Source organism: Petromyzon marinus, chromosome 2, assembly GCF_048934315.1.
Source record: "Petromyzon marinus isolate PM22_M1 ecotype Great Lakes invasive population chromosome 2, UKy_Petmar_22M1.pri1.0, whole genome shotgun sequence".
NCBI lineage: Eukaryota > Metazoa > Chordata > Hyperoartia > Petromyzontiformes > Petromyzontidae > Petromyzon > Petromyzon marinus.
This window is the reverse complement of record NC_133668.1, coordinates 9091787-9106417: the sequence shown is the minus strand read 5'-3', so window position 1 is coordinate 9106417 and position 14631 is coordinate 9091787. Positions and strand designations below refer to the sequence as shown.

Genomic DNA, 14631 nt, shown 5'->3' with positions numbered 1-14631 from the left:
TATATTTGTCTCTGTAAACGTGACACATTTTTTTTACTGTTTGGCCGTGTCGGGTGGTGGAGGGTTACGAAACATAAAAAATAACGCGATCTAACCAAAAAAAAATCTTTATTATGAAAAATATTGGTCGCGAAAGCCTACGAGTCTAATGATGTAGGACCCCGCATCGAGCAGAGGGGTGCTTGCGCAAAACACATTCAGCAGTTCACCAGCGATGGCTGAGCAAGATTGACTGCTGACGATACACCGAGTTGAATCAATGCCCATGAAATAATGCACTGTCAGAGAAGGCCGTTGGTAAATGGATGTGTAAAAACATATTTTATGTGGAGGGAGAGCAATGGGAAGGAGGCCTATTGTCTGCTTATTTATTTCATAGCGTATTGAGATATTTTATTTAATAAAAACTAATGTGCAATTCCCAGATTACCTTTTTTTTTATTCCACTTTACGTTGAGAGACAGAAAGAGTGGCACATGGATCAGGGAATAACTGCAAATCAGAGACATTGACTTAAAAGGAGTGGGTTAGTCGGTTCGGGTAGAACACATTCCGAGGGAAGTTAGCAAATGGACGGGGCAATGAATGAAGAGAAGGCGCCCGTGATTACGACCACCACAGAGATGGAGCAAAATCAGTTTAAATACAAGGGATGCATTCATTGTGGCATCGCAGAACCACGAGGAATGGCAACAGCATGGAGAGGTCTTACTCCCGCAGTGAATATAATTTGACATCACAACCAAAATAACAAACACTGAACTGTTGTTGTTATCATCATGCCCAGTAACTGGTGAGAAAGCTTGACTTGCAATCGCAAAGTTTAGAGTTAAAATTCTGGTTGGGGGTCAACTCAGGCAATCAGTTCCCCGAGGTAGATGAAATGAGTGTTACTGTGGATAGGCAAAAGTGGTTATTTGCATTGAAATACTGTAATGGCTTTATCATAGAAATGTGGAATTTTCATCAATGGCTTAGGTCTGGCAACAGAAATCAGTGCTGTCCTACGCTCGTGTGTGCATACACTCTTGCTTTACTTGGATCCTGACATCCAGCAGTGGAAAGCTCACGGCTGGTTATGATAATTGGTATCATGCGAGCATCATTCAATGCTCGTTTGATATGGGGACACAACTTCACTTTTTCGAACAAAAATTACACATTTTTAATACACGTTTTATTTTAAAATTTCTACATTGTTTCCATTAAAACAAACTGTACTGCACTTCTAGCAAAGGACAACACATTGCAGAAGCCATATATACAATATTCCAATATGACCTAATATCCAGCTCCAAGAAATATAAATGCTGTAACATAATATAAACTCCATGCATCAACACATGACTCAAATACTGTACCACCCTTAGGTGTAGTCAGTATGTGCTTTGCTGTACTACCCGTGAATGAATTTCATAATTATCATTCTACTACGATACATCCAGTACTGATATGATCACTAAGTATAACAGTGAACAGTTACATAAATTCGAATTATGTATTTTAATTACTGTAATACTATAAGAACATAGAATGTCTGCATTGTGGTTAATGCAGACATGATTCCTTGTAAAAGGTTTCATTTTGGTGTTTTAACATCTTAACACCTGTTTTGTTTTGATTTAAAGCTTTCGTGACTGCAGGGATTCATATTCTTGGTTCTTTCGGTAAAGTCACGTAGAAGGGAAACAATCAAATAATAAAAATATAAAACAATACAATTCTCACAACGTTTCGACTGCAACACAAGCACACCTGATGATGATTGCTTGTGTTGCAGTCGAAACATCGTGAGAATTTTATTTTTAGATTTGTATTATTTTATTGTTTCCCTTCTACGTGACTTTACCGAAAGAACCAAGAATATGAATACCTGTTTTTTACCAAAAAAAGGGGAAAACCTATTCTCATATTTTGGTACTGGCAAAGGAGGTCCCATAAAACATACCTTATAGCACATATAGTATGAGGACGAACTGCAAATAATAAGTTCAAGTTCTTTAGGAAAAGATAGAACGAAAGTATCACTAACTGTAGATGTCACAAACCACACATCGACCATTCAACATAGACAAGAAAATGCTTCAAATTGGAGAGCGTAAGTTTGAGAAGGATTAAATGACAGAATTTTTTTTTCAAGTGTTAAATTCTTCCTTGCTTCAGCTGACGTTCAACCTTTTAGACAAATAACACCTTACGATATATTATTCCAAACGTCATATGTATCTTAAAGGTCAGAGTCTGGCATAAAAATGACACTTAAGAATGCATTTATTGTGGTCATAGGTACTAAATATATAATTATCGTCACGGTGACATTACACGGGAAGCACAAGAGGACTGACTAAAAGCTGTATGTGGTGGTAGTATCTGAGAAAAATACGGTTGATAACTTCGTACGTGTCTCCACGGGCCTTGACTGGGAATACGTAGTCATCCAGCACAAAGCTTTTCTCCAGCTGGAAGCAGGCGTTGTCAAAGTCGCGTTTGTTAAAAGGCTTCTCGTTGTGCACACAGTCGGTGAGAGTTGACACAAACATCTTCCAGCGAGGCGCGTAGTAGTAGCTCACCAGACCGCCCCACAGCTTGTTGGCCACATCCAACCGGTTTCCCGTGGGACCCCAAAGGGTGATCTGGTAGCGAGCATTCAGCTGGTACAGCTCAGCCTCGCTGGCGTTGTCCGAATGCGCGGCGGCTGCGAGCAGCCACCGTCCCAGCAGGAAGCGCTCGTCACTCGACAGCAGCTTCTCCAGGTCGGGAAAGAGCTCGTAGGAGAGCATGCCACCGGACAGCAGCAGCTCCTCCACCGAGCCACCCTCGTAGGCCGCGAGGAGGTCACGGTAAAGCTGCCCCGACAGCAGCTGCAGCGCCTGCCGGGTCACGTCGATCAGGTCGTAGCGGAAGGTCAGGCTGGCGCCAAGCCGAGGCACGGCCCGTACCAAACGCGCCCAGGCGGTGTAGACGAGTGCCGGGTCGTACCACAGACTCGTGTCGAGGGTGAGCGAAGGCCGGACCACCAGGGGACTCTGGTTCCTGTTCTCCCGCTTCTCCGTGCAGTTGTAGACGCTGCGCCAGAGGTCCTTCCAGGCCGCCGCAACGTCCGCATCTTTCTGGCCGTACCTGCGGTGCGCGTAGGACTCGATCCAGATCTCGAGGTCCACGGGCCCATCTCGCCAGCCCATTTCAGCCATGAGCTCGTAGATGACGTCGTTCTGCTCGATGCCCTCCGGTGCCATGCCCGTGCCCACCATGCTGGAGTTGGGAAGGAGCCGGGCGGCGTGAGGGCCCCGGTTGACGCTCTCGATGGCGCCGAACAGGCCGTGGTTGCCTCCAAAGTTGTGCAGCATGCACCAGATGAAGGGCTGCCCGTAAAAGGAGCCGGTGGTACGGTGGAGGGGGCGCGTCTCGGCGAAGACGTCCAGGACGAGCACGTGGCCCAGCGGCGGCCCGCGCAGGAACGCACGCAGCTGTGGCTCCTGCCAGAAGTTGGGGTTGCACAGGAAAGGCCACGTGTCCAGCAGCCACACAGCCTCGCTGTCCACTGTTGGGGAGGGGTAAAAAGGGCAGGGGTGCGGCATTGCGCAGGTCACGTGCTCGATTTAAACGTCACAATGCCCAGTGTGTCGTCTCGTTAACACAGTGCCACGCGCGTGTTAACGAGCAGAGTCCCCGGCCTACCCGCGGTCATTGCCTTGTAGACGGCTCCGCTGATGCCCGCGAGGTCGGCGGTCAGGTTGGAGGGTGGCATCAGCTCGCTGAACATGGTCGCGTAGTACGCGTGGTCGCTGCCAAACTCGTCGCGCAACTCCTTCATGTAGGCGCTCGCGAGTTTGGGGAAGAGCGGATCGTGGGGGTCCAGCCACAGCGGGCAGGAGTAATTGCAGTCAAATCGGTCCCAGCTGCTCAGCCGGATCAGGTTAGCCTTCGGGTACAGGCTGGTGCCGGCGATGATGCAGAGAGGACCGGGGAAGTTGAAAGGAAGGGTTGGAAAGAGAACAAGGCAGTCAGGAAGTGGTGTATCGTGTGTCCGACTGAGTATATTGCCATTTTTAAGTTAATGACACATTTTCGTATAATCATCGGTATACTTTTGGTTGGACTGAGTGTTATTTTGTGCTTTATATGTTCCCGTATTTTTTCATAGTGGATACGATTACAACGGTTAAGACGAGCGCTTAATGTATCGGTGAATATTTTATCAGTCGCTGGTGGACTCGAACAGGTATGGGACTAGTAGTCGCAACCATAGCAAGAGATATACTGGATGTGGTGTGTCGGATGCGGAAATATTTTCCAGTTAACGCACACAGAGACAAACCTGTATAAAATTAAGTCTCTGTTAAGACTGTTTTTTCCTTTATTATCATTAAAATGGCGATGAAGTTGCCTCCATTTCAGCAATATGAACGTTTGCCCTTTGCAGAGGGCTGATTCAAATGAATTAATCCATGATCATCATTTTGTAATTATCAGAAAGAAAGAACAAAAAACCATCATACATGACTGCAGTTGCAGCTTCGTGTACGAATTTGCACAGGGGAGACGAATTTAAATGTCAGACTAGGCTAGCAAGCAGTGCCTGCTGAAATACAGCCAATCGGCCATATCCACAGCGGTGACGTGATGTTATCAAGGCTTTCAAAGTTGTGTTCGACAGAGGTAATGTAGAAAGCAGGGTGTGAAGGTCACCGTGCGACAGCTGCAGGGACATAGCCTTCGAAAGCCGGGAGCACCGTAATCATTCCCAGGGACCTCATCCGCTCCAGGATTTTGCGCTGTGAGCACAAGGATAAGTCACACAACGTTTATTGCAGTATTTCAGCTGATGCTAGAGCAGTGACACGGTGATTAGTGCAATTCCCCTGTACGTATAAGCCCAAAGGACCTGTGTTCAATTCCCAATCAAGGCTAACATCAGTGGCGAGTGATCGCTGAAGTAGTGCTGGGGTCCTCTTTCGCCAAGCCCTTCCCCCGCACTTCCGATTAGCAGGGTTGGCTACGTACGGTGCGAAAGAAGTTTAACATACATACAACTCGCACCAATGAGCGTCGATAAGTTTCGTCAAACAACCCTCCCGGCTGACATGGAATGGGGAGGCCGTAACTCAGCACTGGAGTGAAAAGAGGCTGTACATTTCAGCTGAAAATCTGCATTTTCATTTTTGTAAATACAATTGTATTATTCAGGTCCATCACCTGGAGGTGCAGTTGCTTGTGGTGCCAAGACTGGGGCAGGGGTCCAGCCCAGGCATGCAGGTTTCCCAGCTGAGACCACGCCAGGAAGGCAGGACCTGTGAAGTAGTCGTCCATCTCCTTCTGAGTGAGTCCCAGGGACAGGAAAACCTGGCACAGGTTGTGGGTGGAGAGTTGTGCATGGGTAGAAGAGAGATGTAATTATATCAGATGTATTATAATATGGAAGAGGACATTAGTGTACTGACATGTGATCTGCCACAGAGTGTTTTCCATAAGATTAGAAGTGGCATTCAAGCCCTTGGTGGGGAATTACACACTCGCTGAATACTTTTCAAATTGTTCATTTAAATAATTGCGGCTACGAATCTCAAAGGTAGTTCAATAACTTGTAGTAATTTAAAATTAAAATCTGCCATACATTCACCAGCCTTTCCTTTTATGACTGATTTCATTTAAATAGTAATTTACAAAAAAAATATATTCAATTTCAAATGTGTGGCTACTGATCAAAAACGCATGTATTTCTTTAAATGGTACACTGCAGTACATTCGCCAGCTTTTCAATGTGTTATACGGTGACCATGTTACAGTGAGGGAAACAAGTACTTGATCCCCTGCTGATTTTGTACGTTTGCCCACTGACAAAGAAATGATCAGTCTATAAGTTTAATGGTAGGTTTATTTGAACAGTGAGAGACAGAATAACAACAAGAAAATCCAGAAAAACGCATGTTAAAATGTTATAAATTGATTTGCATTTTAATGAGGGAAATAAGTATTTGACCCCCTCTCAATTAGAAAGATTTCTGGCTCCCAGGTGTCTTTTATACAGGTAACGAGCTGAGATTAGGAGCACACTCTTAAAGGGAGTGCTCCTAATCTCAGCTTGTTAACTGTATAAAAGACACCTGTCCACAGAAGCAATCAATTAATTAGATTCCAAACTCTCCACCATGGCCGAGACCAAAGAGCTCTCCAAGGATGTCAGGGACAAGATTGTAGACCTACACAAGGCTGGAATGGGCTACAAGACCATTGCCAAGCAGCTTGGTGAGAAGGTGACAACAGTTGGTGCGATTATTCGCAAATGGAAGAAACACAAAAGAACTGTCAATCTCCCTCGGCCTGGGGCTCCGTGCAAGATCTCACCTCGTGGAGTTGCAATGATCATGAGAACGGTGAGGAATCAGCCCAGAATTACACGGGAGGATCTTGTCAATGATCTCAAGGCAGCTGGGACCATAGTCACCAAGAAAACAATTGGTAACACACTACGCCGTGAAGGACTGAAATCCTGCAGCGCCCGCAAGGTCCGCCTGCTCAAGAAAGCACATATACATGCCCGTCTGAAGTTTGCCAATGAACATCTGAATGATTCACAGGACAACTGGGTGAAAGTGTTGTGGTCAGATGAGACCAAAATGGGGCTCTTTGGCATCAACTCAACTCGCCGTGTTTGGAGGAGGAGGAATGCTGCCTATGACCCCAAGAATATCAGCCCCACCGTCAAACATGGAAGTGGAAACATTATGCTTTGGGGGTGTTTTTCTGCTAAGGGGACAGGACAACTTCACCGCATCAAAGGGACAATGGACGGGGCCATGTACCGTCAAATCTTGGGTGAGAACCTCCTTCCCTCAGCCAGGGCATTTAAAATGGGTCGTGGATGGGTATTCCAGCATGACAATGACCCAAAACACACGGCCAAGGCAACAAAGGAGTGGCTCAAGAAGAAGCACATTAAGGTCCTGGAGTGGCCTAGCCAGTCTCCAGATCTTAATCCCATAGAAAATCTGTGGAGGGAGCTGAAGGTTCGAGTTGCCAAACGTCAGCCTCGAAACCTTCATGACTTGGAGAAGATCTGCAAAGAGGAGTGGGACAAAATCCCTCCTGAGATGTTTGCAAACCTGGTGGCCAACTACAAGAAACGTCTGACCTCTGTGATTGCCAACAAGGGTTTTGCCACAAAGTACTAAGTCATGTTTTGCAGAGGGGTCAAATACTTATTTCCCTCATTAAAATGCAAATCAATTTATAACATTTTTGACATGCGTTTTTCTGGATTTTGTTGTTGTTATTCTGTCTCTCACTGTTCAAATAAACCTACCATCAAAATTATAGCCCGATCATTTATTTGTCAGTGGGCAAACGTACAAAATCAGCAGGGAATCAAATACTTTTTTCCCTCACTGTAGATATATATAATTTTCGAAAAAAAACAGTACTTCCGCAGATGAAGACCGATGGAGAAATGCATCGGGATTCAACAATGAACACTGAACGCAGACTTTACAACAGAAATGACGCTTGGGCGAGAGGTGTCGCTGCTGCCACCGTTACCCTCTGCCAGATGGCCTCGTGACCCGTGAAGGCCAGCGGGAGGTTGATGCCCTGCAGCGCCATCCAGTCGATCTCAAGCTCCCAGCGCTCCCACTGCCACCACACCATGGAGTAGCTCCGCGTGCGCACGTTCTGGTAGAAGCGAAACCTGCGGCGGATCATCGCCAAAGCCGGTCAAGGACCGTGCCGCCCTCACATGGGCCATCGGTTGGTCGTTGCTCATCTAAATTTTAAAAGTTAGGAATCATAATTACTTACACATCTAAAGCGCCTTTCAACCGGAGTGGGGGGGGGGGGGCATTGCACCTCGCTACACCCATCCACACTACACAAATCAAGTCATGACCCAAAGTGGTTGATGACATCTTTCCAATGATTGCTGAGTTTAAAACCGTCGTCTCGGTTGAAATTGTGTCTGTATATATATGAATGGCTTTGTGAACGAATCTTTGTTGATAGCCAGATATCAACAATGCCCCCCCCCATCTCTACCCCCCCCCCCCCATCTCTGCACCCCCCTCCCTCTCCCCCTGTCTCTGACTCCTTCCCCGCCGCCACTGTCTGCTCCTACATTACTCGCTGCCCCGCCCATGCTGTTTGCGCTGCACAAGCTCACCTCCGCCCAACTCCCCCTTTGTTTTGCTCCAGGATTAGCGTGCCTCTTGCGCAGCCCGTGTTGCTTGCACAGCTCTTTCCCGCGGCCACTCACTTTGAAACCCTCGTAAGCAGCTACATTTGGAGGCTTGCCCCCTCTTTGCTCTCCGCCTGATGAAGTCCGCTTGTGTTGCGATCGAAACGTAGTGGGTTTTTTGCTTTTGAATTCCTGCAGTCACGAAAGTTTTAATTCAAAAATTTAATCAACAACAGCAGCATTATTTCTAAGCTATTAATATTATACACTAATCTCTAGTGTCATTCATTTATTTTAATACGGTACTTATAAATTGCCTGCAAATTGACTGATAACCTTATTATTTAAATAACCGTAGCAGTGCTACTTCAATGAATAACAGGTTTTGATCATATTTACGTTGGCTTTGATAACCTATTTTTTTATTTCACCAGGTAAGGCCCGCTGAGCTATGAAGCTCTTTTTCGGAAGCGACCTGGCCACAATTGAAAGCTCAGCGAAATGGCTCATCATGTGGAAATACATAGCAGTCAAATACTCTGAACGCATGTTTCTTAATGTGGTGGGAAAACCAGAGGACTGGTCGAAAAATCCACGGGACCACGGGGATAACATGCAAACTCCAAATATACAGCAAGCGTCAGGGTTGGGCTACAACCCACAACTTCCTGTATCCCAGACGAGGGACTTAACATCTCGCCACCGCAGCGCCTGAATGATGATGGTAAAGGATCGGGCCCGCCACGGCTTTCCATGCTACAGTTCCACCTTGTTTACTGCTCTATACATTTTTTTATTTATAAAATAGCATTTCAGAGTTTACATTATGGGAAAATGATATTTATCCAAACACAAATATTCACCACAATTTAAAACTCGTAATTAAGTGCATTGCGTGCATTGATTGTTTTCTTTCTGTTCCACATCCTTTAGCAATATTTGTGAGTTGTAGATGGAATAATAAACAGACCATCACATTGTTTGAATATGGATTGCACTCTTTTCAGAACACGAGCACCGCGTGTGCTCACTGGCTTGGAACATTCAGTAACAATGATGCGACTGTTTGGGGATCATAGACGGCCACCCAGAGCAACCACACGACCCCCACGGAGCGCAGGGCGATTGTGGGAACCACTCCTGGGAACCACTCCGTTGTGCGATTATGAAACTGAGCGCACTGTGCGCCAGCTAAGTGGTGTAGCGATTGAGTGTGCAGGCGGTGCAACTGCACCGGGGCTCACGTAGGCACCAGGGAGGAGAAAAAAAATGGATAGGGGAGAGAGCACCATTTCATTAATGGCATCAGTGCCCATGCCTACCACACGCTGTGCGACTGCACACCGACCGCCGAAAGCTAAGCCCTCTTTCAGAATTATTCCAGTCAACGTTTGTTTAAAGTCTGGATACTGAAGACAAATATCATTTTTGCCCCGTTCTGCCAAGCAGCTGAGAGATGTTTGATTTATCAGAGGAGCCCGACCCCGGTTTGCAGTGACAAACGGTGGATTCTGAGTCACGCGTGTGTGTGTGTGTGCAGTGAGAACAATGGATTCTGAGTCACGTGTGTGTGTGCAGTGAGAACAATGGATTCTGAGTCACGTGTGTGTGAGTGCAGTGACAACAATGGATTCTGAGTGACGCGTGTGTGTGCAGTGACCAACGGTGGATCGGATTGGATTTTATGAAGAAGTGTTGCTGACAATGAGGACGACTGGAGGGCTTGGACAAATGCCGATCATCCCGTTGAGAAGCATGAGTTATGTGATCATCACGCAAGACAGAAATGAGAGGGAATTATGGTAGCATTGACAATCTAATAGGCAGAATACCCTTAGTTGAGTACCATGGTGTTGATCATTGTGCTACACTTATAAAATACAATAACATTTGCATCCTTTTTTATGGATGTCATAAATTCTGAAGTACCACTTTTGATCATTACCTTGTTGTCCTTCTTGGCACCTCCGACTAGCACGGTTGGCTATGTACGGTGCAGAATAAGTTCAACATACATACAAGTACTGGAATTTACCAACGCAGCAATTATAGTGCCTATTCATGACGTAATGACAGGTGCGTCTTGAAACAGAAGACTCAAAATTATTATCGTCTTTTGTTGAAGATCCATTTTGTATAGTCTTTGCTTTGTATGTGATTAGTCAAATCATAATCAGAATATTTATACTGGAGGAATCGGATGAGCTATAAAGCTTTTTTTCACAGATGTCCAGTTGGGCAGGTCAGAACGTTACAACAAATCACCTGGAATGCATCAGGTTTTCCGAGCTAACCAGAATTTTACCTGGATAGTGCTTGGATGGGTGACCACAATGCACAAACCAGTTGTCAAAGAGCTCTGGGGACAACGTGGCAGACAGCACTGTAACATCCATTTTGTCTTATGCTTCTATGAATATTGTTATAAAAAATACCCAGGAAATCCTCACTGAGCCGCAACTCTTTTCCAAGAGGTCCCCAATTAGGCAATTTGCTAATATTTAACATTTGTACCATGACGCCGACATACTTGGCCAACTCTGTTTTTTGAATACATCCAACGCCATCTCTGACATCCACTGAGAAGCAAACGGTGCATGTCTTTATGGCTAACACACGAGCAGTATTAACCAGGGCGGCGATGGGCTCGAACCGTGAACCTCTGCAACGAGCGGGCTTACCGCTGGGCCGCATCACCGCCATAAATGCCCCCTCCCCCACATTCTCCATCTCGCACTGACCAGCATTGTAATAACAAAAGGGCTGCGCATGTACGTGCTGTGCATTGATCTGTTCTGCTGTGTTTAGGAACATACGCCATCGCATTGTCAACAACAGTGCACCATTTGGGAGGGATGTGGGACGGGCGCCACGCTCTACACACTGAGCTGGAGTTGTTATTTCGTCCGTGTGAGACTGGCGTGTGGGCTGCCCAATGGTACCCAAGCTCCACGTACTCACCGACCTGGAGGCACAACCCTGCTCACCACACACATCTGCTTCCCATTACCGACTCCTGCTGCTGTAGAGCAATGCATAAGAAGCACATGCTGCTGTTGATGGTCATTCCTCCGTCCCTCCGTTGGAGAGTCTTATGGGACCCAGCTGTGGCATACATTAATATTTGCCCATGTCCTTGGCGTGTGATATCACAAAATCATGTTTAGAAGTCTCGTATTTGTATTAGAACTTGGCATGATTTTGTCTTAAAAATATTATAACGTGAATGATAAAGTCCAGTGTTATTTCAACTTATGTTTGGTAACGTAATGCACGTGGCTGCTGTGGTTATAATTTATTGCAATGCCTTTCTCAAACCACGTGTTTTTCAGTTTAAAATACATGTGATGTCTCCAGTTTCATCCGGCTTCGTCTGCCTCATTTTTTGACAAGCTGCATAATTTGTGGATGCACTCGAGTTATTCCACCAGCACATTCTCTAAATATTATTTCGTCAGCTTGAGTCGTCTGCCATTTCAGGCTGGAACCTGCATTATCCGGGCCGTGCTGTCTTCACAGGCTGGCCTGAATTTCCTGCGTCAAAATTCTGGGCAGTGCAAAAAATTAATCACCGAACATGTGAGAATCAAAAATGTTGTGGGTGGTGGGTATATTACAAGTAACGTGTAACAATCAATTTGTCAGCAAATCGGTCTTGACCTATTACTCGCTGGTTTTTCTGGAAGAGTCTTCTTTGCATGTATGTCTGACAAAGACCTGCCCGACTCGCATGATAACTGAAATAAGCCGGAAAATGACGGAGTATACACTCTTATTTTTTAACCAAATACATTTGTCCATCAACTCAATTTCAAGGCGAACTCAAGTTGACTCGAATTTGCTGTACATGGAAACTGGGTAATTTTGTTTCATCTCTTAACCATCTACACAGTCAGCAATCGGTCAATTTAACACGAAAGAAATGCCACTGGAAAACTCAACTCACATTTATGACCAAATTATTGATGCCGCAATTGGTCGATGATGTATCGTGTGAAATTCCCGCTTTCTCTCTGCTCGCTTTGTCCAAACATGCACCGTTGAGCACTCTGGTATTCGCTCAATGTCCATCGTGTGGCGACTCGCAGACGGCAATAGCCCTGTAGTCACCGATCTGTTTCTCTGCTCTCCAGGTCAGGTCACGTCTTGTCAATTAAAAAAAACAACAGAATTTTGGGAATTTTTAGGATTTTTTTCTGTAATTGCTCTGTCTCTTGCTGCGTTATTACGGGGAATGGCGAGAAATCCAACATCTTTAAAAACAAACAATAGTTGTAGAAGTTGTACGATTAGGGTGATGATATGGACTGCCCGGGATGGTCTCATTTCCCTATGCCAGGGGTTTAATTTATTACTACAGTATATATTTTCCCGGTCACTGATAGACTGGAGTTAGACACATGACTATCAGCCACAACCAGAGCGAGAGGTATACTTGGTGTAGTGTATCGGGTGTGGAAAGATGTTCATGTGCCCCCCCCCCCCCCCTCTCCCAACGGGGTACACATATACCTCGCAGTGTATATGGGACAATGCGGGTTCTCGCGGCGTTTCGACCATAACACAAACGGTCGTCTTCGGGTGTTTGTGTTGTGGTCGAAACGTCGTGGGAGTTTGTATTGTTTTATGTGTATTTTGTTGCTTTGTTGTTTACCTTTAGCGTGGCTTTACCGAAAGAACTAAGAATATGAATTACTGCAGTCACGAAAGCTTTAAATCAAAAGATATTAACTATGTTAACCTATTTGTATTTTTTATTTTTAAATTATATCTTAAAGCTATTTTATATTCGATATTTATTCAATTTTATATACTTCAGCCCCTTGGTGTTAGTTAGACTTTTAACCCTTATTATTATAGTAAGACTTGTTTAAAACTTATTTAAGATTTTAGATTCCTATATGTTGAATGTATGCACCATCCTGCCAAAGTAAATTCCGTGTCGGTGTGAACTTTCATGGCGAATAAAACCCTTTCTGAAATGAAGCCCTGGCCAAACCTAAAACTCAATACATTCGTCAAACTCTCCTAATAGGAACCAAAAACAATGGTCACGTTTTGGGCAATGGGCCCGTGTGCGTACCTGCTGGGGGACACCACCTGCACGGCTCCCCCAACCCGGGGTAGCGGTCGAGGCACCTTCAGCTGGCGCCCGGCCCATCCCAGGTGGCACCCACAGTACTCCTTCAGGTAGTGGTGGAGCCCGTACGCGCCAGCCACGGCGCTGCTTCCCACCACCAGCAGCCGCCCGTCGGGCAGGCTCTCCAGGCGGAACACGTCCCGGGATCCCTCGCCGTGACCCCGGGCTACCATGGAGGAGTTCACCAGGAGCATCATCTCGGAGGCCCGGCCGGGCAGCAGCCGCTCCAGGAGCTCCTCCAGCGCCAGCTGCTGCGTGCGCTCGGGCGCGCCGCTCCGCAACGCGGGGAGCGAAGGAGTCCGCGCATCGAGGCGGTCCGGATCCGCGTGTCCCCTCTTGGCTGCGAGCCCCGTGGGGACGAGACAACAGAGCCAGCAGAGGTAGCAGCAGATGGCAGTGGTGGACACAAGGCGGAGTGAGGGTCCGGGTGGACGCGCACCAGCGGAGCGCATCGTCAGTGGTGGATGGTGCACCGTGCGCTCTCCCGCGGGGTGAGTTTTTTACGCACAAGGCTCGAGCCCTATTAAAGAGTCGGCAAGCGACGGGCTGGAACCGGCTGTGCACGTACGTGGGGCTCCGTGCTGCTGGCTGGCGCCGTCCTCTCCAAGCACGCAGAGCCACTGAGTATTCGCGCTGCGTGCAGCGACGCAATTATTAACGAGGAGGGGAGAGGAGAGGCGCAGACCCTGGCCGGCCCCCCTGCGCATCTGGGGTTCGTTTAACCTGGGGCCACCCCGAGGGCGAAGCACGGAAATGACCCATGGCTCCGCGTGTGCACGGGGTTGTTATTGTGGATCAAGTCACACTTACACCCTGTCCGGTGCCACCCCCCTCTCTCCCCATACCTGCCATGTGTACAGGCAACGTTAATTTAATCCCAGTGGCGTAGCACGGTGGGCATTGCCCCTGTTGCAATACAATGGGTCACCCCTGTTCAATTCTGACCCCCCCCCCCCATTCGGAGGCCGGTACCTGGTTGGCTTTGGTCCACGGTTCCCGGGACAGTTGCATCGCCTACACTCACATGGAACTTCACACTCCAATAGCTAAGAGTTCCCACTCATGCCGCGGGGGTGGTGAATGATCCTGATTATGGATATTTATCGCGAAAGCCTAAGTGTTAAACTGAGATGATCCTATTTGTACGCCGCCCCCACACTGCATTTTACCAAACATTACCTGTAAATTGCAAATTCAATAGGTTACAATACGCGCTGATTATTTTTGGCTTTATATTTTCACATTTCTGCACAAGTTGCAGAAAAAAAACCAGTGTGAATATCGTAGGGGAATGTTTTTTATTGATGTCTAAAGAGATTGACTC

General features: G+C 46.7%; 1 protein-coding gene across 1 annotated transcript; it reads right to left on the bottom strand.

Moving 5' to 3' along the window:
- Nucleotides 1-91: 91 nt before the first annotated feature.
- LOC116948200 (alpha-N-acetylglucosaminidase-like) lies at nucleotides 92-14205 on the bottom strand. Its single transcript, XM_032964670.2, has 6 exons — nucleotides 13251-14205; nucleotides 7537-7684; nucleotides 5197-5343; nucleotides 4690-4775; nucleotides 3679-3935; nucleotides 92-3541 (listed from the first exon to the last, which is right to left on the bottom strand). Exons 1-6 carry the CDS (start codon nucleotides 13757-13759, stop codon nucleotides 2319-2321), a joined length of 2370 nt encoding a protein of 789 aa, XP_032820561.1. The 5' UTR covers nucleotides 13760-14205; the 3' UTR covers nucleotides 92-2318.
- Between the last annotated feature and the right edge of the window lie 426 nt (nucleotides 14206-14631).